The 23,507-nt window shown below is 40.6% G+C and overlaps 1 protein-coding gene across 1 annotated transcript in view; it reads left to right on the top strand.

The window, feature by feature from the left end:
- ARID1B (AT-rich interaction domain 1B) overlaps positions 1-23,507 on the top strand; it is a 322,513-nt gene that overhangs the window by 287,915 nt on the left and 11,091 nt on the right. Inside the window, exons 11-17 of the mRNA XM_063390178.1 lie at positions 465-574; positions 1,343-1,501; positions 7,390-7,599; positions 10,986-11,190; positions 18,712-18,850; positions 19,891-20,063; positions 21,684-21,834. Of these exons, the coding sequence (XP_063246248.1) occupies positions 465-574; positions 1,343-1,501; positions 7,390-7,599; positions 10,986-11,190; positions 18,712-18,850; positions 19,891-20,063; positions 21,684-21,834 (1,147 nt within the window). The remainder of the gene's footprint in view (positions 1-464; positions 575-1,342; positions 1,502-7,389; positions 7,600-10,985; positions 11,191-18,711; positions 18,851-19,890; positions 20,064-21,683; positions 21,835-23,507) is intronic.

Below are 23,507 nucleotides of genomic sequence, written 5' to 3' on the forward strand. Positions count from 1 at the left end.
CGGTAGGGGCAGGAATTATCAGCTGGACACCAGCCTTAATACAGATGTAATGGAAAATTCTGGTTTTTTTCTTGGATTCAACATGGCAAGCAGAATGTGCTTTGTTTTCATTTACATTTGCCTATTGCTAAAGGGAGAGTGCAGTAATTAAAATAGTCTTCTTGTGTTAAAATGTTGTGGTCAAATGCAGAGACAGTTGAAGAGCACTGGCAACATGAAGAATGAATTCTGCTCTGTTAAGTGGTGGTTGTTGTTGCATGGTGCTTGTATTCTCTTCTTGTTTGTTCTCCTTTGTCTCTTCCATTCAACTGAAGAGGTTTCCAGGTTTCCAGATGCTAGAATAGCAGGACAGAGGTGGGCAAACCTCTCCTTCGTGTGGCACCACAACCATGCAGCAGGAAGTGTGTTTGTTCCTACAAAGCCAAACACAGTCATGCTTAACTGTTTCTCCTGTTTTCGATTAGCACCTATGGGTCTTGCAGATATGATGACACCTGGTGAGTCCAAACTTCCCCTTCCTCTCAAAGCAGATGGCAAAGAAGAAGGAGCCCCCCAGCCCGAGAGCAAGTCAAAGGTATTTACCACCTTCCGCACGTGGTGTTGGTTCTGCCCGCACAAGTCTGCTGTGTTGTCCTTCATCTCCTGGTTTTGGCCTACCCACTTCTGTTCTTTCCTGCATGCCTTTCCATTCACGTGCAATCTCTTTGTTTATTTTGTTTGTTTGTTTCTTTTTTTTTTTTCTCTTCTTTTTTTTCTTTTTTTTCCCTCATTGTGTGGATCTGAAAGTTACTAGTTCTTACGGCATTTTAACTTGTGGGGGCAAAGCGTCCCAAGCCAAAAGTTGCGTGGGCATTTGGCTGTGCCAGGTGGGTAGGAAAGAAGGGTCTTGCCTGGTCTCAGTCCTTGCAGCCATTTTTCTCTGCCTTCAGTTATAGCTTCTGTTTTGGCCGCAGCAGCAACATACTTTAATAATTTGCTTTCCTGCCTTATTTGATTAAATAAGGTGAATGGCTTGTTTTTGTTTCTTTCTTTCATAATGGGAAACCCATGCTTAGCATTTCATGTGAGCTTGAAGTAAGCATGGTGGCTTAGTGACTTTAGCCAAGCATCCAGCAAACTTTCCAAATTATACTAATTAACAATGTTGTTTTAATACCTTTTATATATATATATAAATATATTTATATATGTGTGTGTTTTCTGTATGTGTCTCTCTGTTTATATATATTTTATATATAAAAATTGGTCAGTCTGTTAAACTGGATGTATTATTTTTTTTGTTTTTAATAAAGTTTGCCCTGCCTTTGTCATATTTTTTTTTTTTTGTATTCCTCTACCACAGGATAGCTACAGCTCTCAGGGTATTTCTCAGCCCCCAACCCCAGGCAACCTGCCAGTCCCTTCCCCAATGTCCCCAAGCTCTGCTAGCATCTCCTCATTTCATGGAGATGAAAGTGATAGCATTAGCAGCCCAGGCTGGCCAAAGACTCCATCAAGCCCTGTAAGTGGCTCCGGTTATTTTGGTTTTTGTTTATTTTTTGTAATTAATTATATTTTAATGCTTGCTTGTTTGTTTTGTAAAATCTTTTTCTTTATTATTTATCCACTAAACAGTTTTCTTTCTTTATAACACTGGGTACAAATTCTGCTCTCGGACACATGACTGTAAGTTCCACTGCCTGGCTTCAGTGGGGCCTGAGCATGCTTATCCAAGGGCAAAATTTGTCCCAACAGTACTTTGAAATAATAAAGAGTAAAATTGTGTGCATCATGCGAGTGTGCTGTCTGGTAAAACAGCAGTTGTTGTGGAGAAAACATCCTTCCTGTAATGCATCAGCTTCCAAGCATGCTGACTGTGTTGTTAAGAACAATTCCATTTCTGTTCCTGGGCCCAAACTCCTTCACACAACTGACTTCACTCTGGTTGCTGCGCTTGTCTTTACTAGGATTATTTAGGAGAAAAAAAAGAAAAACAAAACAAAATGAGAAATCTTCTCCCCTATTGAAACTAATACACATCAAAAGTTAAATTATAGACTCAGCACAACGAAAAAGTTGCCATTTATATTTTTGAAACATTTTTACTTTTGAATTGTGTATTTGGAAATACAGCCATTAGGCTGTCAAGGCACAGTCTAAACCAAAATTGTTTCTAATTTTGCTTCATTTGGTTATTTTGAAATAACCCAGACTGTGAGCTGAAAAAAGATCCTGACACATGTACATTTTTAGAAAACTATTTTTTCGATGAGTAATGTTTAATCATTCTCATACAGGTTGTAAAGAAAAACCTGAGAGAGATGTGTGGAGCTAAAACCAAATTTCATCATCTATCTTTGCACCTATATATATGCACACATCTTGAAAATCTATATACATGTATAGAAAAGAGAATGCAGACAAAAGATGATATGGTGTATGGGGAGCAAATGTCCATCTGGTCATTTTTGCTTTGTTTTTTTTTTTTATAATTAGGAATACATATGTTGTTCCTCTCTTATTTCTTTTTATCAAAAGTAGAAGTGATCGTATGTGCAGAACATAAAGGGGGTTTTCCCCAGTGTTAAAGTGCATTTAAATTAGCAATAATCCTTTGATAACAATTTTTGCAAAGTGATATGTTAAAGATCATGTCTCAGGGCAAACAGAGGAAGGCCAGTCAGAGGGGAAGAGATCTAACCATCCAAAACCTAGACATTTACAGAATCCCCTGAGCAAGGGGACAGCATGGCATGAAATGCACCACTTAAATCTTTGGATGTTGATTTGACAGCAACTTTGAGTCTCAGAAGGCAGCTGATGTTACTTGTTCCCACAAGGTCTCATCTTTTTCTTAAAAGCATTTATGAAAGGGTGACACCAAAAATTCTGTTCGTTTTCTTTATAGTAGTGTTTGGGGTATTGCTTGTTTGGGCAGATTTCTGGAGGAAAGCAAGAGAGTTATTGCACAGGCTGTGTCTGATAACACATCGAGTGCTTTCTCTACAACCAAACAATAATGCATTCCTGAGCTCATTGCATAAACTGCATAGCAGGTCCTGGAGCCATCAAGAACATAAGTGGAGATTTTTTTGTGTAAATAAAGTATAGATTATTGACAGAGTATAACCTTGGCAAAAATAAATTAGGAGCGTTTGTGCTTTTGATTTCTTCTGAATGTCCTTCTCTCCAAAAGCTTCAGTTAGACATGGATAAATACAGTGCTTTGGAATGGTAGAAAAATAAATACTGCAAATGAGCTGATCCCTTTTTACCTGTGAAGGCCAGTGGATTGGATAACTTCATCGACTTCGACAGCAGCCCAACATAGACTGGAACGATTGATTGCAGGCATTTCGTTACACTTGAAAACAGCCTGAATGGGTTCATTAAATCCCAAAGCTGCTCCATGTGCTACAACTTCTCCATTCCAGTAGAGGATAAAAGCAGGGGTGAATGGGCTCTGATTCACGTCAAGGTAGCCCTGTGATCCTACTAAGTGGATCCTCTCAGCTGTTTTGTGTGGAAGTGAGGCATGAGAATGGGGAGAAAAAACACTGAACACTAGGTTTTGAGGCCTCTTTGGGTATGTCAGGAAAAGGACACGTCTGCTGTGCCAGTTTCACATATAATGTACATGCCTGACAGTGGTGAGGTAGTTCTAAAATTCTTTAAAAGACACATTGTAAGTGTGGTAGTGAACTATGCAGGGTCACTGCAACATGAGTAAAACAGTTACAAAAGTTACAAAAGCCCCATAAAATGCTGTTCACTGTCCATAGGTAGCCATGAACATGATAGTAAATACACCTGAACAGTACTTCACCATGGTGCTAGCTGGGAGGGGTCTTCAGAATCCTTCAGGAGAAAATCTTGACAAAGGAATATGTCCTTCACAAGCCTCTGCCAGGGATTGGACTTTGGCAGTTTTAGCTGGCTGTGTATGCACACTCTGTTCTATAGTAAAAGAGGTCTGTGTAACACATGGAATATTGGCAAATTCTTCATTGAAGTTGGGGAAGGAAACAGTAGATAATTGCATAAATATAGATCCTTAAAGATATGTACAGAAGCAACTACCCACTGCCTTTCATGTGAAAATAACTCCTACAGAAATTTGTGTTGCTCTGAAGGATTCTGCAGACTCACCATACAAGGGTCTGCATATAATATAGTTTTAATAGTGGGTAGGTGTATTGAAAAAGTATGGATTTCAACAGATTTAGTATGGGAATTGGCTTTGGCATCCACATACTTCGGTGGAGGTTTTTAATCCCATTTAAACTCTGCCAGTATATCATGTGGAGATTGCAGGCAGAGAAGGATATAACTAAATCAGTAAAGATGTGTGCCACAGGCTTCCATTCTTCTGTCGCCAAAATGATCAACATGCTTAACAGAAGAAAAGGTCATGATCTGTGTTCTTCCAGCATTGCATGGGTTGTGCTCATTTGAGTTTAAAATGGGGTCTTTTTTAAACCCTTGTTTCATAAGGGTTAATATTTACTATTTATGGGTAAATTTAGACTCCCAGTTGAACTTGCCCATGTGAAATTGAAGTTTGTTTGTGTGTAGACTAGCTTACACACATCTGTCATTTTTATCCGTTTACATTTATAAAAATAGAGAAGAGAAAAAGATCTTTACTCTTGAGGAATAGCATTCTTCCCTCCAGTGCATTCTTCTAAAGTTAACATTTCATTTTAGAAGAAAATTGCACCCATTTTACAAAGCATGACAACCTGAAAGCTCACACAGTAAGAAACACTTCTTACCTTCTGTAAGCTGTGAAAAGTTTTCAGATTATACTGTCATTTTAGAACTTGCTGCCACACTGCTGAAAAGCAGCATCATTTGAGATGTATAGTAGAAAAATGCAGAAAGAAAAATTCTTAACTGTTTCCCTTCTACTCTAAATCTGATTTGGAAAAGTGATGTAAAAACATAAAACATAAAACATATAAATATATAAAAACAAAACCCTAAAACTGGTAAATCTGAAATTTCTTAAAAATAAGCACATAGAAAATTTGCTGGGTGAAAGCTGGAATTTCCCACCTTTGTTTTTGTAGAGTTCTGGGACATGTTAAGTGTCCGATTAAAATTGGTGCTGGTGAGCAGTAGAGTAACTTTGTACTTACTGCAAAAGGTGGTGGGGTAGTTCCAGTTCATTCAGCTGTTCAAGCCTGTGTGATCATGTATCTGGTGCTCACCACAACATCAAGTTAGTAGCAACAAGACTTCCAAACTTTGCCCTTTCCACCCAGTCAAAGAAACCCTCCCAAACCTTGACAAATTGTATTTGTTGCTAAGAGTTAAACTGCTTTTCTTGAACACCCAGATACATAGCAAATGATGCTTTCAGTAAATTGGTTGCTATTACAGAATCAGTTTGTGCTTTCTCTGCATATTCTGCAGGATTCATGTCAATGTATTTCCTGCCAGCCACTTAGTATTAATAAAACAAATTTAGCCCTGACTCTCACTTCAGTAGGAGTTGTAACACAACTGCGTCTGGCTGAAGTAAATTCAGGCATGCACCTCATTTCTAAAAAAGGTAATCATATCTGTCTGTAGGAAGGATTGCTGTGAAGAAGTTACAGTGTCAGCAAGGCAGAAGGCTTCAAAGGAGGCTATTTATGTAATTAAAATTAATATCTGTTCACTGGAAAGAACAGCAATGGCTCATGGAACTGCTAGGTCACCCCCCTTGGCTTCATGTTTCTTTTGTCCTGACTCTTCCAGTTTTGCCAGGTTGTAGCTGATAGCTGGAAGGAGATACAGAGTCTGTCATATTTTCCAGGCTAACATGCAAGATGAATGGTGGCAATGCTCTTGAAATCATTGGCAGCAGGTTCTACTCTGCTGTGTCCCTCTTTCGTGGTGTTGAAAGCCTCACCACTATGTGGGGACATGGACAAAGTGAGTGATTCTGTAGCATCTGTGAGGTACAGTGAGGATCTTCTTTAGAGATGTTCAGCTAGGAATGGGTTTCTGTTTACTTGACAATAGTCTGTCTTCAGTTCAGAGTAAGGAAAAGGCAAAGGAGGGAAAGAGTGATTGACTAGATGAGTTTTAAGAAGTGTCTACTGCAATCAACAACAAAGTTTAGGCTTTTACTATACAGACGTAAAGGATATGTTTCCCTTCACATATTTGGCTCCTTTCCCAAAGCTTTATGTCAGTCTTTTTCCCTTGTGTTTAATTCTAAACCACTCCCATCTTCCACTGCTGAGCAAATCAGTTCACTTTCTGCAAGTAGAAGGGTCTTCAGCTGTAGCAGCAGCCCCTCTCTGCTGTCAGAGCTGAGGCAGCTCGGGTGGGGTCTGTGACAGGGTCTGTCCACACATGGCACAGAGCCCAGCTCACAGGGTTGCATTGCACAGAAAAGATAGGCTGAGAATTTATAGCTTGTGTAGCAGCCTCAGTGCTTTCTGCTGCCTCTACATTAAAAAAAAAAAAAAAAGAAAAAAAAAAGAGGAGAGAATCAAACATAGCATGAGCTTTCATTAGCTGTTAAGCCCGAAGAGCAGCAGAAAAGCAGCTTCACTCCTGCCTTTTTGCCGCAGGGATGGAATTCTGCTCTTGCCACCTCTTCTGCTTTTCCTGGTCCCAGCTCTGATTGCTGTCTGTCCTTTGTTCTCCCCAGGTCATAACACACACACCCTTTGCCAGGTAGGACAAGTGAGATGGATATCATCCATACTCCATCAAGGGAGGAGAGCAGTTGCTACTTACAAACCTTATTGGATCAGGCAGCTAATTGGCAGTTCACAAAGAGCATTGCCACCAATCTCCTTGTACCCTAGGCACTCTCGCTATTCTTGCTTTTTGGCCACCAGTGATGTGAACAGAGCATAACCATTTGTGACTCTGAAGAGAGGACTACTCCTCCGTGTACTAGTTTGCCAAGATTCACACTTTAGGCTATTTTTGTGCAATTCCTGCTCTGGAGGATCGCTTTCAGGTTCTCTAGCCCATCTTTGACGGCAAAGAGGAGAGGATTGGTTTGGTTTTAGAATTTTCTAAACTTGTGTGGGACAAACTTGTTTCTAATTTTACTGAAATAGTTGCACTTTGAGATAAGTGGATGGGAACCACTCTGTGAGAGCTACTTCTTAAAATGACATGAGGCAGCATCAGAAACTTGCCTTCTGGGATCCAAAGTTCAGATCAGTGAAAGAAATATGAAAATGGGGAGTTTGGGCCCTTTATTTATAAAGCTGACTTTCCTGTATATGGACAGAATGTACTGTTTGTGCCTGAACTAGTAGCCTTCATTCCTGACTGTTGTGTGATAGCTTTAGTTTGTTTGACATCTTCTCTTTTTCAGTGTTGTGAGTTTCTTACTTTCTTTTCCCCTCCCCTCCCACCCTTCCCCCAACTCTTTCTTTTCTTCTTGCAATTTAGAAATCAAGTTCCTCTACCACAACTGGAGAGAAGATCACGAAAGTCTATGAGCTGGGGAATGAGCCGGAGCGCAAGATGTGGGTGGATCGGTACCTGACGTTCATGGAGGAGAGGGGCACGCCTGTGGCCAGTCTGCCAGCTGTGGGCAAGAAGCCCCTGGACCTGTTCAGGCTCTATGTCTGTGTCAAAGAAATTGGAGGTTTAGCACAGGTGAGAAGAGCTGGTTAAAAGAGAACCTTCAAAAAGTCAGTATTCTTGTTTTCTAGAGTATTCCTGCTGGATACATCATTTCAGCCCTGACAATATTGTTGAAGAAAATGGTTTCGTGCTTTGGTAGCTGTCTGGAGTTCATCTTGGGCTGCATAATGGCCCTAAAACTTTAGAGTTTGAATCAAGATTGACCATTGCTGCAGTCAGATGAAATTGTTGCCTTTTAGGGGAATCTAGTAATGCTGCTGAGAAAAGAATGGAGGAAAAGGCCACTGGATCGAAATTATGAGTAAGAAGCAGATGATAGAACTAAAAAAAAAAAGGAAATTTTTAAGTCCATCTCTCCTATATAGAGATACAGCCTGTAGATCAGTTCAGTTCATCTCTCCAGAGAAGCTGTAGACATATTGTTAAAACACAGTCCTTCATCCCAAACATTTAATTCTGAGTGTCTCTATACAGTGTGTTTGTTTCTTAGACATGGACTGTGCTGTGTTTGGAAAATGCTTACAGGATACTTTGGGTTGCCTTGCAAACGTAGTGATTACAAGGAAAAGGTGAATTACCTAAATGAGTTGAAGAAAAATGAAAGCAGGAAGAGCTTAGAATAAAAGTCACAGATGGGAAACAGAAGCTTTCATTTGTGTTCTCAGCAGTTAACTTGAAGTTTTGCAAAGGGATGTTGGAAAAATATTCATGAATTCTATAAGGCTGTTCACCACAGAGCAAAATGAAATGTTTCACTGTTCAGCATCTAAAGGGAAAGCAGGAGAAAATGGTCAGTACTTGCAGTCTTAGATTTGGCATTCAAAGTCACCTATCCTTGCCTGATGCTTGTACAAAGCATCCCTTGCATCTAGGGGATCACTGGCTAGGCACTAGAAACTATTGTGAAGTGCAGGGATCCGTGAGTTCTGTGTTTATGAGAACATTTGTTCAATGTCTTGCAAAATAAGGTTGTAAAACATAGCTAACGTGTAGATAAATATGCATGTATAATATTATATAAAACATAATATTAAAACATACAATTCTACACTAATTACAAAATCTGAACTCAAAATACGGCAAACAAATTAGATTCTCAAAAAGAGAACATTTCCTAATTTGTATGGTTAGTTCAAGAAAGGAATGCTCAACATCAATTAGTACCCCTTTCAAAGCTATTTTTAATAGGCACCTCACAACATAGGATTTGACTACTGAATTAGATCATCGGCCCTTCAAATCCAAGGATTTTAGCTATTCCAATTATTAAAGGAAGGCAGAGAATCCTGATATAGTTCATTCTGTCAGTTGTTAAATGCTGTCTATTGGTAAGAGATGTTATCCTGACATTTTTAGCGATCAGCTCATGCCCCTCAGCATCATACAGATTTGATTACTTTTAGTTCAGGAACTTTATTACAGGTAAATCGTATCATGCAGCTGCTCTGCCTCGTACAGCATGATTGTGCCCACAGTGTGACTTGACTCTTAGTATCACAAATTGAGCAAGATGGGGGGCAGATGGGATATTCTAGAGAGTCATTCGTGTTTGCTTATTATGGAAATTTATTTTATTTTGGGACATTCAGTGTTGATTTTCAGTGACAGACATTATGCTTTGCCAAAGAATAGATGCTGTTCACTTAGACTGATTTTTGAAAGAGCTTGAGTTACAAATGCGTGTGCTTCGGTACTGGTGAAAATTTACACTTAAAATGAGGGCTCTTGGTTCTGCTGGTATGCCCACATGAATGAATGGTCACTGTATTTATCTGTTTGGAGCTACTCAGAGGTGCAGAACTTTGCTTGCTGAGTTTTATTTAAATGCATCTGTGTGATGCCCTCCTAAAAAGCTGTTGCTCCAATGGCGGCACTCCACATCTCGTGACTCTGCCCAGAGAGTGGCAGGGAGTGGAGCTGTGCAGCAGTGGTGCATATCCCCTGTCTGAAGAGTTGCCATTGATGGGGTCCCAACATGCGCAGACCAGCTGCTGGCAGTCTTCTTTTAAATGCCAATATACTGAGCATTTAGGCATGAACGTTTTGTTTGCATTATGCAATGTGTTCATTACGCACCACTTAGCTGTAAGCCAGTAGGCACAAAGAGCTGTGTAACTGGATTTCAGGCCTCAACAAGGGCAGTTAATGAAAATCTGGTCTCCTTTAACTCCTGGGTTCTTGCAGGATGTACCAGAGAAATAAAAACACTTAGCACAGCCGTGCCAACATGCTTGCTGTTAATGCCATGCTCAAAAGATCTTTGCTGACTGGCAGCAGTTACAGTGTAAACACTGAGAGAAACTTAAGAAAATGTTTTCTTTGCTGGCACACAGACTAAGGAATAGTATGGCTAATGATAATCTTTCTAGCTATACAAGTTCAGTTGGAGTAATTAAAATATCAGGCCTTAGGGCAAGTAGCCGACATCATGGAATCAGAATTGCTACCCCAAAAAGATGAGATTTCTCAGATGTTTAAAGCAAATTTATTTTGGTTCTGACCCTGCTCCTTGGATCATACCTAGAAATTGTATGACTGGTTGAATGAACTTAAAGGCAGCAGGTGTTACATCAAAAGCAGTGGCTGCTACGAGTGGTACAGCCGAGTGAGTCAGTGGCATCACCCAGGATGACAAATGAACTTCGCTATTATTGCAGATCAGCTGTGTTTGAGGAACTCATGAGCAGAGTCTTTCAATATTCTCAGCCTTACACTGCAAACAAGACTCACAGTGGAGTGGTGCAGTCAGCACTGTAATACAGAGTATTGCTGGACTAGCGTGAGTGTTTGAAGTCTGCCTTAATTAATTAAGGGGCCTGGCTTCACTCTGCCTCTCATCTAGCCAGAGAATCATTGATCTGTCCCTGCAAGATGCACTAAAGTGAAAGGAATTGAACCAGGAATTACAAGCTGAACTGTTTGACAGCTGGTGGCTATTTGGGAGAAGAATTTCTTTTTCATATCAATGTTCAAACAAATTGCAGAATAACACTGTTATTGCTTTCTAAATTGTATTTTAGAGGCTGCTTTTTAATTAGAATGGGGTGGGTGTGGGTGGGTGTCAGAGAGGGAGAGAGCGAGCAGGAATTTGCTTGGAGATGGATTGCTAACTGAGGAGCACAGGCCCTGGAAGGGCATAAGGCATTTAAAGGATGCACCATACAGAAGACTCCACAAGCAAAGCTTTTTATGTAGCTATCAGCAGGTTCCTTAATGGCTTTATAACTGTAAATGCTGTCTGTGCATTACTGCGTGTGGGAGTAATGAGCATTAGTTAAAAGAGGAAAATAAAAAAAAGTAAACCGAGACATTAAGTGCTTTTTTTTTTCCTTTTTTGTTTCCTGACTTAAACAAAACACTTTGCTGCAAACCAATGATTCTGCCGTTTACTTTGCTAGGTTAATAAGAACAAGAAGTGGCGTGAGCTGGCAACCACCTTGAACGTTGGCACTTCGAGCAGCGCAGCCAGCTCCCTGAAAAAACAATACATTCAGTACCTGTTTGCCTTCGAGTGCAAGATTGAGCGAGGGGAGGAGCCCCCTCCAGAAGTCTTCAGCACTGGAGATACCAAGAAACAACCTAAGATTCAGCCGCCATCTCCTGGTAAGTCAAATAAACTGCAGCCTCTTACACAACCATTTTTTGAACGCAAGGCATACTAGGCTGTTGCACCCCATATATTTATAAGCGTGTCTTGATAATGCTGGAAGAACAAGGATAAACCTGTTGTTGGCATCTCGTTCTCAAACTTGGAGGCAGCTCCTGAGTCAAGTCAGAGTTAACTCTGAAGGGCCACCGCAGTTGTGTGTCTGGTTTGTCCTTGCTCACTCCAACATATAGAGATGTGTGTGTCATGGGTTAACACTGCTTGGTTTTTAGTTAAAGTGGAAACAGCATACCCTTCATGTTCAGTGACATGGGTGTAACAAAAAGAACAGAGCTCTGCACGGGTGTGCTTCTGTTGGAAGACAGGAGCATGCATTTGTCTAAAGGTCAGGCTCTGGTACCTGCACTTCCCTTGCTGTGACTGAAGCACAACTGTTGATCAGCAAGGCTTCAGCTGGAGCAGGATGGCAGATGCTGGACTGATCAGCGTGTCTCAGATGGTTGCTCTGATGCAGCTCGTGTTGAATGTGTGGCAGATGGAGAGCTGAGAGTACGGTGTATCCCCACTGCCAGACATCCTAGTTTGGAGGCAATGCTCTCTGTTCTTTTGTTGCTAATCCTGTGTGCCAGGTAAGCCGTTAGGATCACTGTTTTTATCTTCTCATCTGAAAAATTGGAACTGGGATTGCTTTATTTTGGCTGTTCTTTTTTGCATTTACGGTGTGGTGTTTGAAACCACTGTTTTCTTTCCAAATTCATGTCACTTAAGATTCTCAAGATTTGATAGTCAAAGTTGATACTCAAGGCAGAACTATTTTTAAGTAGAAACATTTTAAGTACATAGGAAGAGTCATAGTATTAGTCTAGATGTTGACTTCTGGACTACCCATGGAAGAGTAAAATGATCCTTTTGTTATTTTGGATTATTCCTTTTGTTATTAGTTTTTCTGACCAACAAAATAATTTAACAAAATTTTCAAACTACTGCCACAATTACTATTAGACAGACCACCATCACTTATTGCCAAGAGAATATAATTTCTGAAATGTTTACACCAGTTTCCTGCAGTAGAACACAGTTTTAGGAAAATATTAATTAACCTAATTTCTGTTAGTGCGGTTCACTGGCTGAAAATGGGAAGTGGAGAGTCAGAGACCCAGCAAGCCCTGCAGACAATTTGCAATTGCATGGCTTTAGTACCCTATCATGGACACTAGAAAATGGCAAAGATCTTTATAATCATATAATAAAATTTCGGCCTTTCCAAGATTATCTCCTACAATAGTGCTTTGTCAGTACAGAAAAAGATAACAGTGATAAGGTTTAAATCTTTCTCAGCCTGTTTTATTCAGTGTAAGGATTTGAGGGAGTGTTTAGTTAAAATCTTCCTAAGCACATCTCTGTGTAATAACTTAAATATTTCCTCCACCTTGTTAAAACCTAGTGTTATCAAGTATCCCAGTGGTGATTGTTTAATAGAGAGGGGAGATTAGGTTACTTTGCAGTTCAAGTTTAGAAGACAGAGAAAAACACTTGGTACTAGAAGTAAAACCTATAGTCCAAATGTTTATCTGTCTGAAATAAGCACAGTGTGTCCTGAATGTGCTCAGCTGCAGAAAATAATATGTATTGGAGAATACAATTCTCCAATACGTCACCTCCTGAGAAGACTGGTAAGGGAAGCTGAAATGGTTAGACTTGTTAAGGACAGTGAAGAGGAAATTATTCTGACTCAAAATGAAAGAATATTACGCTTTGTTCTCTCCTCTGTTACCTTCTCTCTCCCATACTGCTCTCAGAAGTTGATTTGGGGATGATCCCCATAAAACAGCTGAATTTTGAGATGAAGAATTGCGATTAAAATATGTAAACATGAAACAAAGGAATGGAAATATCAGATGTACCACTTTACAGGGTCCTCTTGCATCACAATGCTACAAATGAAAATGGCAAAGTCCAAGTTTAAATTCATCATAACATTCAAGCAAGCTGTCTTTGAGGAGAACTGAAACTATTTTTCTAAAATAAAAACACAGCAGGACACAGAGACTAGAAAAAGGGGAAGCAAGCAAGGATCTCAAGGTTTGTTTTGTTGGAGAGAAAAGAGCTCGTGTCACTGAATGGGACTGCACTTCTGTATGGAGAAAGGCTTTCCCAGTGTGTATCAGCTTTAGTACACGAAATCCCGCTGAGGTATAGATGCCTCAGAGAGTACAAGCCTGTTCTCTTTAATAGTCAGCTTTTTTTCTTGTTCCTTTTCCTTTCGTATATACCAACATTAACATTTTAGCTGCACAAAAGAAGCAGAGTTGTAGACATACTTTAGATAATCTGTCACTCTTTGGCATTCAGAGGGAACAGGAGCCCAATACAACAAGAAACAGTAGCTCCAAAGGTCCTTGCTTTAACCATTATCCTCTCTTGTGCAGTTAGCTCAGTGTAGGCAGAGCCACTTAGAAGCCAAATCCATTTGCACAGAACTAGTTACAGTATTAGGGCAGAAGTTAATCTGATAGAAAGGCAGAGGGACTTGTCTCAGAGGGGAGGGGTTTATATTTTGTCCAGTTCTAACAAGCTGATGTTATGAAACAAGTCTTAAGATCTTGAAAGTCAGCTCATCTTCATAAAACTTCCAAAATTAAATGTTTCAATTGCTCATAAGACTACATCAGGACTGGCAGCCTTTATGGCACAGAGAAAGATTCAGTTCCAATGTCGCTGTAGTTCCCAGGTGTGTGGTTATGCAAGGTGGGAGCAGGCTGAAGTGCAGCTTAGAGCAAATCCGTTCTTGCAGATATCTCACATCCAAGGGGTGGTTATGTGACTGCCTCACAGATGACCTTTAGAATGCAGGCATGGAGGGAATGCTAGGAAACACAGTGTGACAGCCATGGCAAGGAGATTCATGTGGAAGAGCACAGTCAAGAAAAGGATGTGATGTGTAAGTCAAATTTATGGGACTGTGAGATGGTGGTCTGGGATCACGTGTTTGTCCATTTGCGTGTAGCATTATAGTCAGGGTTCTCCCATCATTTCTGCTTTTTACAACATCATTAATAAGTAAATGGTACGTAAAGGAGTGAATAATTTAGTCTTATGTACAGTGAAATTCCTGATAATGTCAGCAATTATAAGAAGTTGAAAATAGGAGTGAGAGTAGAGCAGCAAAGTGACAGACTGGTTGGCCTTGATCAGCAGAAATTTGCCAGTAGCCAAGGTGTTAGGGTTAGGATTTGGTGCTCATTTTGATAGTTCTTACTTCATATCACTGTCAGAGCCTCTTCTGCTGTTTCATAAAGTTCCTGGGGAGGGGTGAGGGCTTGAAGGTTTTAGTGTGCCCTGCACTGCTCTGAGGCTGTGCAAGTTGGTGACATGTTAGTGGTAGGCGGAGGCCTTTGTGTCAGCCTAAATCCGCCTGGGTCAGGTAATACCATCAGCAGTGAAGGCCAGCAGCAAATGCCTGGTGACTGACTGCTTGGAGGATCCCTGGTGGCCTTCTGTCCTGATCACTGGGTCTGTGACAAGGTCCGTGTCAACTGCTGATGACTCTCGCTGTGTAAAAACTCCCTTAGAGAGACAGGCATTGTAGGTCTCCCTTCTTTCCAGGAGTGGGTACAAAGACAAAATGCTTTTCCTGTCATGTGCATTAGACAGTTTTGACCAAAATGCACACAAATAATGTGGGAAGTTCTAAACTGAGAAGGATTCTGGGCACTGTTACTGTAAGTAATGGTGTGCTGGAGAAAAGATTCGAGTAGAGCATCAGCATGAAGGAGTTATCTTGCACTGCTGTACTCTGGCACTCCGAGATCTCAGTTGCTCAGTTGTGGTTATGCCTGCACAGCTCCCAATGGCTCAGAGTTTATCCTGTGTTGAAGGAACACGATGGCCAAAGAGTCCAGCTGAGGATGCTTGTGAGTAACAGCAGCTGACCCTGATGTCAACAGAGGTTTCATTAAAGCAAACCTGGGAAAATCGTACGCTTGTGCTGGAAAGAGGGAGCGAGAAGGCGCCAGGAGTGTGTTGCCTGCGTTTCCTTGGCAGCAGAGAAAGGAGGCTTGGGGAGGGGGCTGGCGGGGGGACACCACAGGCCCGGCAGGACACGGCATTCAGCGAGCACGCCTGTAACCAAAGCCGCCCGTCCGCGCTGGCGGGCTGAAGGGCTATTATTAGCAGGCAGGTGATGTCATGGAGCGTGTCATGAGGCCAGCCAGGGAATCCCCACCGAAGATGGATAGGCCAGGGCTTGGGAGGGGAGGCTGGGGGGACAGGCGGAGGTGCCCCTGTGCCTGCATCCCCGCCTGCCCGGGGGGCTGCAGCAGCCAGCAGCCCCCAGTCCAGCTGAACTGGGGCACTGGGTTCGTGCTGTGTAAATTATCTTCCCAGCGTGGTGGCTGGCTGTTCACTCTGAAGTATGTGAATGTACTTAACCTTCAGTAACCTTTCCATTGTTTACTTTAGAGTATACATTTGTAGCTTCTGGCAAAAGGTAGGGATATCCTAGAGAGCATGTCAGGCCTCACATTAATGGAGTTTCAAGAGGTTTCATTCTTCTTTCCTTTTTGCATTTTTTTTTTTTCCAAAGGGAAAAAAATTGCTGGTAAGAGAAAGGTTTTGTATCTTTTTTTAGCTGCATATTTCTTCTCTGGTAAATCAAGGGTCTTTCCTGAAAGCGGTACTTACTGCCGTGCGGGCTTAGCAAGGCAAAAGGCATGCCAGTACTATGATTCCATGCTGCTGAGAATAATGCATGCTATCATCTGTTATTAACACATGCTTCCACAGCTACTGTGGAAGACCTCACCTTCTCACTGACCAAGATGTCAATTGTATTGAAGTTTTGATGTATTTTGTATTGTGAAAAGCATATTCTTACAAATCTGTTACGATACTTGAAGAACAATTTTTGCTTAGATGTGGATGTGAGATGAGGAATTCAGTAGCTATGAACTCACAGGTTTTTTTTCTGCACATCCCCAAGATAGCTGCAGAATCATGTAAGCAGAGATTACTTTTTCTAAAAGAACGTAGTTGTTTGTCTTTCTTCTTAGAGCTTGGTTTATTACTGAAGCTTATGAAGCACTCTAAAAGATACTGTTTCTCTTTCAGAATGTCCAATGTTTAATTTTGTTTAATCAAAATTAAATATCTAACATAATAGAATCCCTGCAAAAATAGATGTAAAAATTTCAGAGTGCAGCCCAGCAAATGTAAAATTTAAGGTGAAATAGGAAATAAAGGCTCTTCTTGATAGATGTAGTCCTAACCCAGAGATTGAAACACTTGCAGTTCCTATTCTGTGTCCTTAACCCAGTGGAGGTCAGGGGGAAAGTGTATTAACAAAGCAGTATCAGAAAGTTTGCACTTCTCATGACAGCGTTTGCCTTCTATTTTACCAGTTGTATATAACCAGCCATTTAGAAAGAGGTTTGAGGAAAAGTAACCAACCTTCTAACTGCCACCCTGAAGATAGAAGTTCGACTTATAGCTTCTCAATTGGGTATCTTCTTTTTAAAACCTCTCTAGCAATATCCAAATTTATACAGTTTATACATATGCAGTAAGTATATGGGTACACTAAGACGTTTACTTACACGTTTGTGACACAGCAACATGGTATATGACAATCTGTGGCATAACTCAAACGCTTTCAAGCTTTAAGAAGAATCTAGAATTGTATTTAAAGCTCAAAGGGAGAAGAATGATCTTGACCTGCTTGGGGGTCGTATACCAAAGAGCTCATTTTATGTGAATATGATGGGGTTTTGTTTTATTTTAGCACTAGAGCCCTTAGCTAACTGTAGACTAATGTAAGTAACGTTAGTTGTTGCAAATGTTCTTGTTCATGTATTAATGCAATCAGAGAGCTTTTCCTAAACTTTTCTTTGAACCTCATTACTATGTAAGCATAATTCAAAAATGCCTTAGAAAGATGAGAACAAGAACAATGTGGTCCACACAATGTGGATTTTACATATGCACTTGCTACTGAGACTGATTTCCAGATAGGGGAACATGTGTTACAGATATAAATGAAACACATATAAAAAAGGTGTTCTTCAGTTGAAAACAAGCTCTGCCTGTCAGGATGATGAGTGTTCTAGGATTCTGAGCCAATTATAAACTACTCTCTTTCATATACAGAAGAAAAACCCATACTGCTTGTTCCAATTTTCCCTCTAACAGTAATTTATAAAGTTTTGTTAATTGGTTGTTGAACGTAGATAGGCAGGCACAATAAAACACTTACATGACAGTTCATAAAAAAGAAGGACCTCTCAAGCCAAATCCATGTCCTACTCAGTGTGTTCGATTTGTGGATTTTTGCTGTTGGTAATTTTTTTCCCAGTTCCATCCAGACTTGAATTCTACAAGTTCTCCTTGTGTAGAATGTCTGCTGCAAGACCTGTCAGATCCAAGGCTTAGATGTTGTTACTAATCCTCATTTACTAAATTCTAAATCATAAAACTACTCTGTAGATCTTTGGACTCATGGCATGTTTCTGTTCAGTAGTCACATGAAAATAGTAGCTTTGGTGTCTGCTCTGGAAGACTGGTCTGGATGTATTTTACCATTAGCTTTGCCATTATCAGTATCTGATGTATTCATTTAATGCCCTTACTGCTGCTCAGTCACATCGGAACACAGCAGTAAAATGCTCAAATATGCATTTGTTATACTGAGAATATCAAGCTTTTTACCTCCATTAAGGAGGACACTAGTGCAGATACTCTATTGCTTTGTGAGATCTCAACACACAAGTTTTTGCAGATTAAACAGATACTTTGCAGAATTGACCTGGTCTTATTACATATGCTTTACCATCACTGACCCTAACTAACATTCTGTTAAGATGTCCCTTTCTATTTTTACAATTCTTTTAGGAGTGTTCTCTGTAGCCTCCTGTTCAAATGCTACTTTCAGTTATTGTTTTCTTCTGATCCCAGATTGCCTTTTGCATTTCTTCAATACCATCTTTTGCCACGCTGTCTCAAAGATGACACGGGATTGCAGTGTGCCACTAATCGTTTGCTGTGTTTCACCATGGAAATGTCTGCCTTTTAGTGCTAAATAAAACCATGAATTTATATTAATATAGCAGCTTAAATTTATGATGAAAAGCTTCTGGCTGAAATATTTCTTTTAAATGCATGTGTTGTGATAGTGATTATATGAAGAAGCTATGCCAAAGAACAACCTTCATTTACTCTGTTGTAAACTACAGGCAATTAACTTTGTATCTCTGACCTCTGATTTAAATGATCCTTCATCTGGATGATTTCTATCCATGTTGCTTCAGGCAGCAGATTAAATTCATGGTTCTAGGAAAGATGATGGCTATTACTACACAGCATATCCTGGTCTCAGAGGATTTTGGGCAAGTTATAAAGTACTGAGATGGATGGAGATACACACAGGCTTCTGGAGGAAAGAACCATTTTTTTTCTTGATGATCATTATTTCCACAGGAATTTGGCTGCTACCTTTTCATAATTACTATTTTTTAATTTTTCAGCTAATTCTGGTTCTTTGCAAGGCCCACAGACTCCACAGTCCACTGGTAGTAATTCCATGACAGAAGTGCCAGGCGATTTGAAGCCCCCAACACCAGCATCCACACCTCATGGACAGATGACACCTATGCAGGGTGGCAGGTATGAAAAGGGCTTTGCTTCATTTTTTATTGCTCTAGTTCCACAGCAGTTTAATCTGGTCTTTCCTTTCTGCTTAGGCACTTGCAGGATTTTGTGGTAAACCAGTCAGAGACTGAAAAGTGGCAGAAAATTATTTCTTTTTGGAGGAGAAGGAGGGAAAGGGAGGAAAGAGTAGAGGTCTATTAGCTTTTTAAACGCCAGAGAAGATCAGACAAGCACCAGTGCAAAGAGGTGCCTGTGAATATGTCAGTAGTGGGGGGGAAGGTGGAACCCAAAAGCACCAACTTAGAACCACAACCTGCATTTCCTGGCTTATGCTGTACACCTCTGGTCAACAGATCCAGTCATGCTCAGGAAGGAGAAAGGTGTGGTTTAAAGGTGTTACTTGAATTCAAATTGTGAAAAACATATGCAATAACAGTGGTTGAGATAGCAGAGGGTTGGTTGAACTGGATGGACCCTTTCAGTTCTGTGCTCTGTAAGTCTCACAGACCGGCTTAATCTGAAGTGAAGCTGTCTCACCGTTCATTAAGGAGCCTTAGTCCACTGAAGTCCAGCAAAACAGTTCTTGATGACTTCAGCAGGAACGACTGAGCTCTAAACTGTGCACAGAGCCACTCCAAAATTAATTTACTTAGGTTCTTTTTTTTCCTCTGTCTGTAACGCTGCAGAAAGGATAGCAAGAAACTTTTTAAATCATCTTCAATTCAGATTGAGTTTTCTAGGTAAAAAAGAACAAAACAGCTTAGTGAAATTTCAGGAAGGTTTAGACTTTTGTATGAGTAATAGGAATATACAAACAATAGAATTAGATGAAAAACCCTTATCTTAAAGGTAAGTAGAAAAGAAGCTTGGGGAAGAAGTGGGTAGATTCTTATTAATGATTTTCCATTGTGAAAGTCTTTTGCATCTTCCTTGGATGTATCCTGCACTGATCACTGCCACAGCATGATGAGCTAGTTGTATTGTAGCCTAGGCTGTTTTCACAGTTCCTACAATACAGGATGATGTTAATGTTTCTTTTTTTCTTAATCTGCTAGAAACAGCGCAGTCAGTGTGCATGATCCCTTTTCTGATGTAAGTGATTCAGCGTTCCCAAAGCGAAACTCCATGACGCCAAATGCACCATACCAGCAGGGAATAAACATGCCAGATATGATGGGAAGGATGCCATATGAGCCGAATAAAGATCCTTTTGGTGGAATGAGAAAAGGTATTTTCTTTGTGGGAGCTTAAGTGTCCTTCCCTGTGTTCTTAAATAATGGAGGTATTGCAGTCAGAATGAGCTTTTTCAGTTTGATGATTTTGCCATTGGTATCCTTGTAGCCCAAAGAGAGGTGCAGTGCAGTTGAATTTCTGGTCTGGTCACATTTTTCCTGCACAGGGTCATGTCCATTATTTTGGAATTAACAGAAACCTAAAAATGCTTGTAGGAATATGTTTTGGGAAATGGCATAAATCTCATAGGGTTAGATTTTAGATTTCTTGAGGTTGGTTAGTACTCCACAAATCAAGTGCTGGACTTCATTGTTAGAATGTGAAGTGGTGAAGCAACATGCCTGGTTGTAGTAGGACTAATTCGGGAATTCACTGTGTGAAACTGAGCAAGCCTCCTAATGCTCTCTGTCTCAGTTTACATTTTTTCAGAATAGTAAAGCGATTTTTTTTCTTCCTTGGGCAGTCCCTGACAAAAGGTAATAAACACACTCAAAGACTGTTTATTTTTAGAAAGCAAGATTTAAAATTAATGTCAAAACTGACTCTGGTCCTTTTGGGTACTTAACCTACAGCTGGTTTTGTGGATATTGTAAAATGATCTGAAAATGAATCCATCTTGCGTGCCTCGGATATAGAAATGTAGGAGGAAGGAACACAGGCAGGGCTCACAAAGGCTACAAAAAGAAGAGCAGGTGGAGGAGATGAAGTGTAAACTAAAACAGAGCAAAAGGGAGATATGACAAGAATGTCAAAAATAGGCCCTGAAACAGAGGGAGAATGAGAGATATGAAGTGGGGAGATGCTTTAAAAGAGGTAATTAATCGGACGTGATTTTTTTAAAAGCCTTTCCTTTAAATCCTTTTGCCTGAACTGTAGACACTAACATATAACACAGTTGAAGGAAGGAAAAACTCTCTCCGCTTTAGATTCACTTTAGGTTTTATATCCATATGAGATTAAGTGGGTGTATTGTACTTTGTCGTACATTTCACTTCATCCTGTTGAAACAGAAATATCTCTGTTCAGTATCTACTATGAGGGCCTAAAGGCTAGAGTCTCTTCTATTTTCTTGGTGATTTATATCTGATAAAAGTGCCTTTTCTTGGACCCATAGAATATGCTCATCCTACTTGAGAAGCTACATTAGGATGCAGTATCTTTTCCATTACATTACTGTATGTGTGTATGAGGGTTTTATGGGGTAAATAAAAGCTTGCTTCTGACAGCTTTCTGGTTCAAACTAGCAGATTTGCTTTCATCTGTTTTGTAATGCTTATGTTTGCATTCAGATTTAGCATTGTTTTTGTTGAAAAGAGTAAGACTAAGTCCATCTTTAGCTGTGAAGACCAGAGGGAAGCAGCTGCCTGGTGCCTGATAGCACAGTTCCATAGGAGGAGATTTCTTCCCTCACTTGCAGCTCATTATTGTTATACCCATCATCTTGGTAGTGGTGGTGCTTCATGTGTTCCCATTAGACCCCAGAGAGCTTGTTAGACACCTGCTAATTCTCCTTGGCAGTGTTAGGGACCTGAACACTCTCCTAAAATACTTCATTGGAAAGAAAGGGATCTTCGAACACTCAGATTAATAAATTTAATTTCACTGACTGTTGCAGTGCCTGGAAGCAATGAGCCTTTCATGACCCCTGGACAAATGCCTAACAGTGGAATACAAGATATGTATAACCAGAGTCCATCTGGAGCAATGTCCAACATGAGCATGAGCCAGCGACAGCAGTTCTCTTATGGAAGTGGCTATGACAGGAGGTGAGTCAATCTTCAGGAAAAAGCAAAGCCCATCAGTGAAAATGATCCTCTCTCTTCCCTTTTCATTTTCCCATTCCACCTTGCAGAGAACATAGCAGCCTACATTTCCTACAGCATCCTACTAAATCACTGGGAGTCAAACCACTGGTAATGACTGAGTTCAGCTGTTCACAGAAACTAATAAGGAGGAATTTTCTCACCTTAGAAGTCACTCAGGCTGCAGCAGATCAGCTTGTGGGTGTCTGACAGCTGCCCTCAGCTGGCGGCTGGGCTGGGCTGTGATGGCATAAAGTAGCACTTGAGTTGGTCTCCTGGCTGTGTTTTCACCTAACCAGTTGCTGGTTGGCTTTTAATGAAAAGCAAAATGCACAGTCTGAATGTGTCTGATTTGTGGTCTGCGAGTGAATTGCCTTTGGAGAGTTTGGAGTCTGTTGTCAGTGCTGTAGCATCATCAGCCTTGTAGTGTGTCCAACAGGATTCTCATACATTTGTCCTTCAGTGAAGTACATGAAATAAATTTGGTCCTCTTTTGTTTATCTGGAAAAAGCTTTGTAAAAAAAAAAAAGTGGTAAAATCACTGATGTCTAAGCATTGGTAGAGCAAGCAGAATGTTTTGGGAATGTTTGGATTATACTGAGTATTCTGGCAGATTTTGCTGCTCTGGCCGTATTCCTGCTTTTCCTTTAATTAGGCTGTGTACTTAGCTTCCCCTTTTGTTTCCTGATGGTAGACAGAGTGGTGCAGTGTGAGTCTTTAAAGTGTAAGGGCAGAGTAGTTTTCAGTCAGTAGTTTTAAGTGGTGGATGTGTCAAGTAAAACAAATATAATCATGCTGTTCAGTAGGTTGCATTGCTGGGGAGTTGGTGGCAGTAAGGGCTCCAGTGGAAAGTGTTAAGAGAATGCTTTCTTTAAGCGGTGTGATTTATTTTGTTTTGACAATTTTGGAAAAGAAGTACTTTTTACAGAATGAGGGTTTCCTTTGGCATTTTTTAGGTCGGATCATGGGCTGGGTCCTGAAGGCAGTATGGTACCACCTGGTCAAGGCAACATGGTGCCTTCAAACAGTGACCCACGCATGCACTCTCCTAATTGTTCCCCTGGCCAGCAGAGGTGAACACTGATTGCTCTGTTTGTAATACCCACAGTAACCAGCTGACAAGCACTAGCAGCCTCTGAGAGAGCACACAGGCACAGCACGTGCCCTCTTGGTGTGTTACTGCTGTTTGCTCTCTTGTTTAGGCCTTTACCATTGGTTCAGTTTCTTGCAGGGGAGCAGAGGCTTCTGTGAGTCAGTTGACTTTCTGTAGCAGTAGGATCAGAGATGTTAGAAAAGGGGTGTACATCCTACCTTGTGTATCTGCTGCTCAGCACAAGACTAGAACATGGTTTACAGGCCCAAGTTCTGCAGAGCAGCATTAAATATCCCTTCTGAAGCTTCCACAATTTCACCTGGCTTGTGGTTACTTTGTGGCTAACAAACTGAACATTTAGAAAGTCTTCCCTGAGGTATAACATAGTGTACCTTTGGTGAATTTTATCTTACTGCATGTACTCTTGGACAGCTGCAGACAACTCCCATCATTTACATTGTCCTTTTAACTGGCATTGGACAATTTCTCTCCATCCATGTCATAATTTTAGGGGATACTGAATTCTATTTCCTTCTCTCTCTGG

The sequence above is a fragment of the Prinia subflava genome, chromosome 2 (genome assembly GCF_021018805.1).
Source record: "Prinia subflava isolate CZ2003 ecotype Zambia chromosome 2, Cam_Psub_1.2, whole genome shotgun sequence".
In the NCBI taxonomy this organism is placed as follows: Eukaryota; Metazoa; Chordata; class Aves; order Passeriformes; family Cisticolidae; genus Prinia; species Prinia subflava.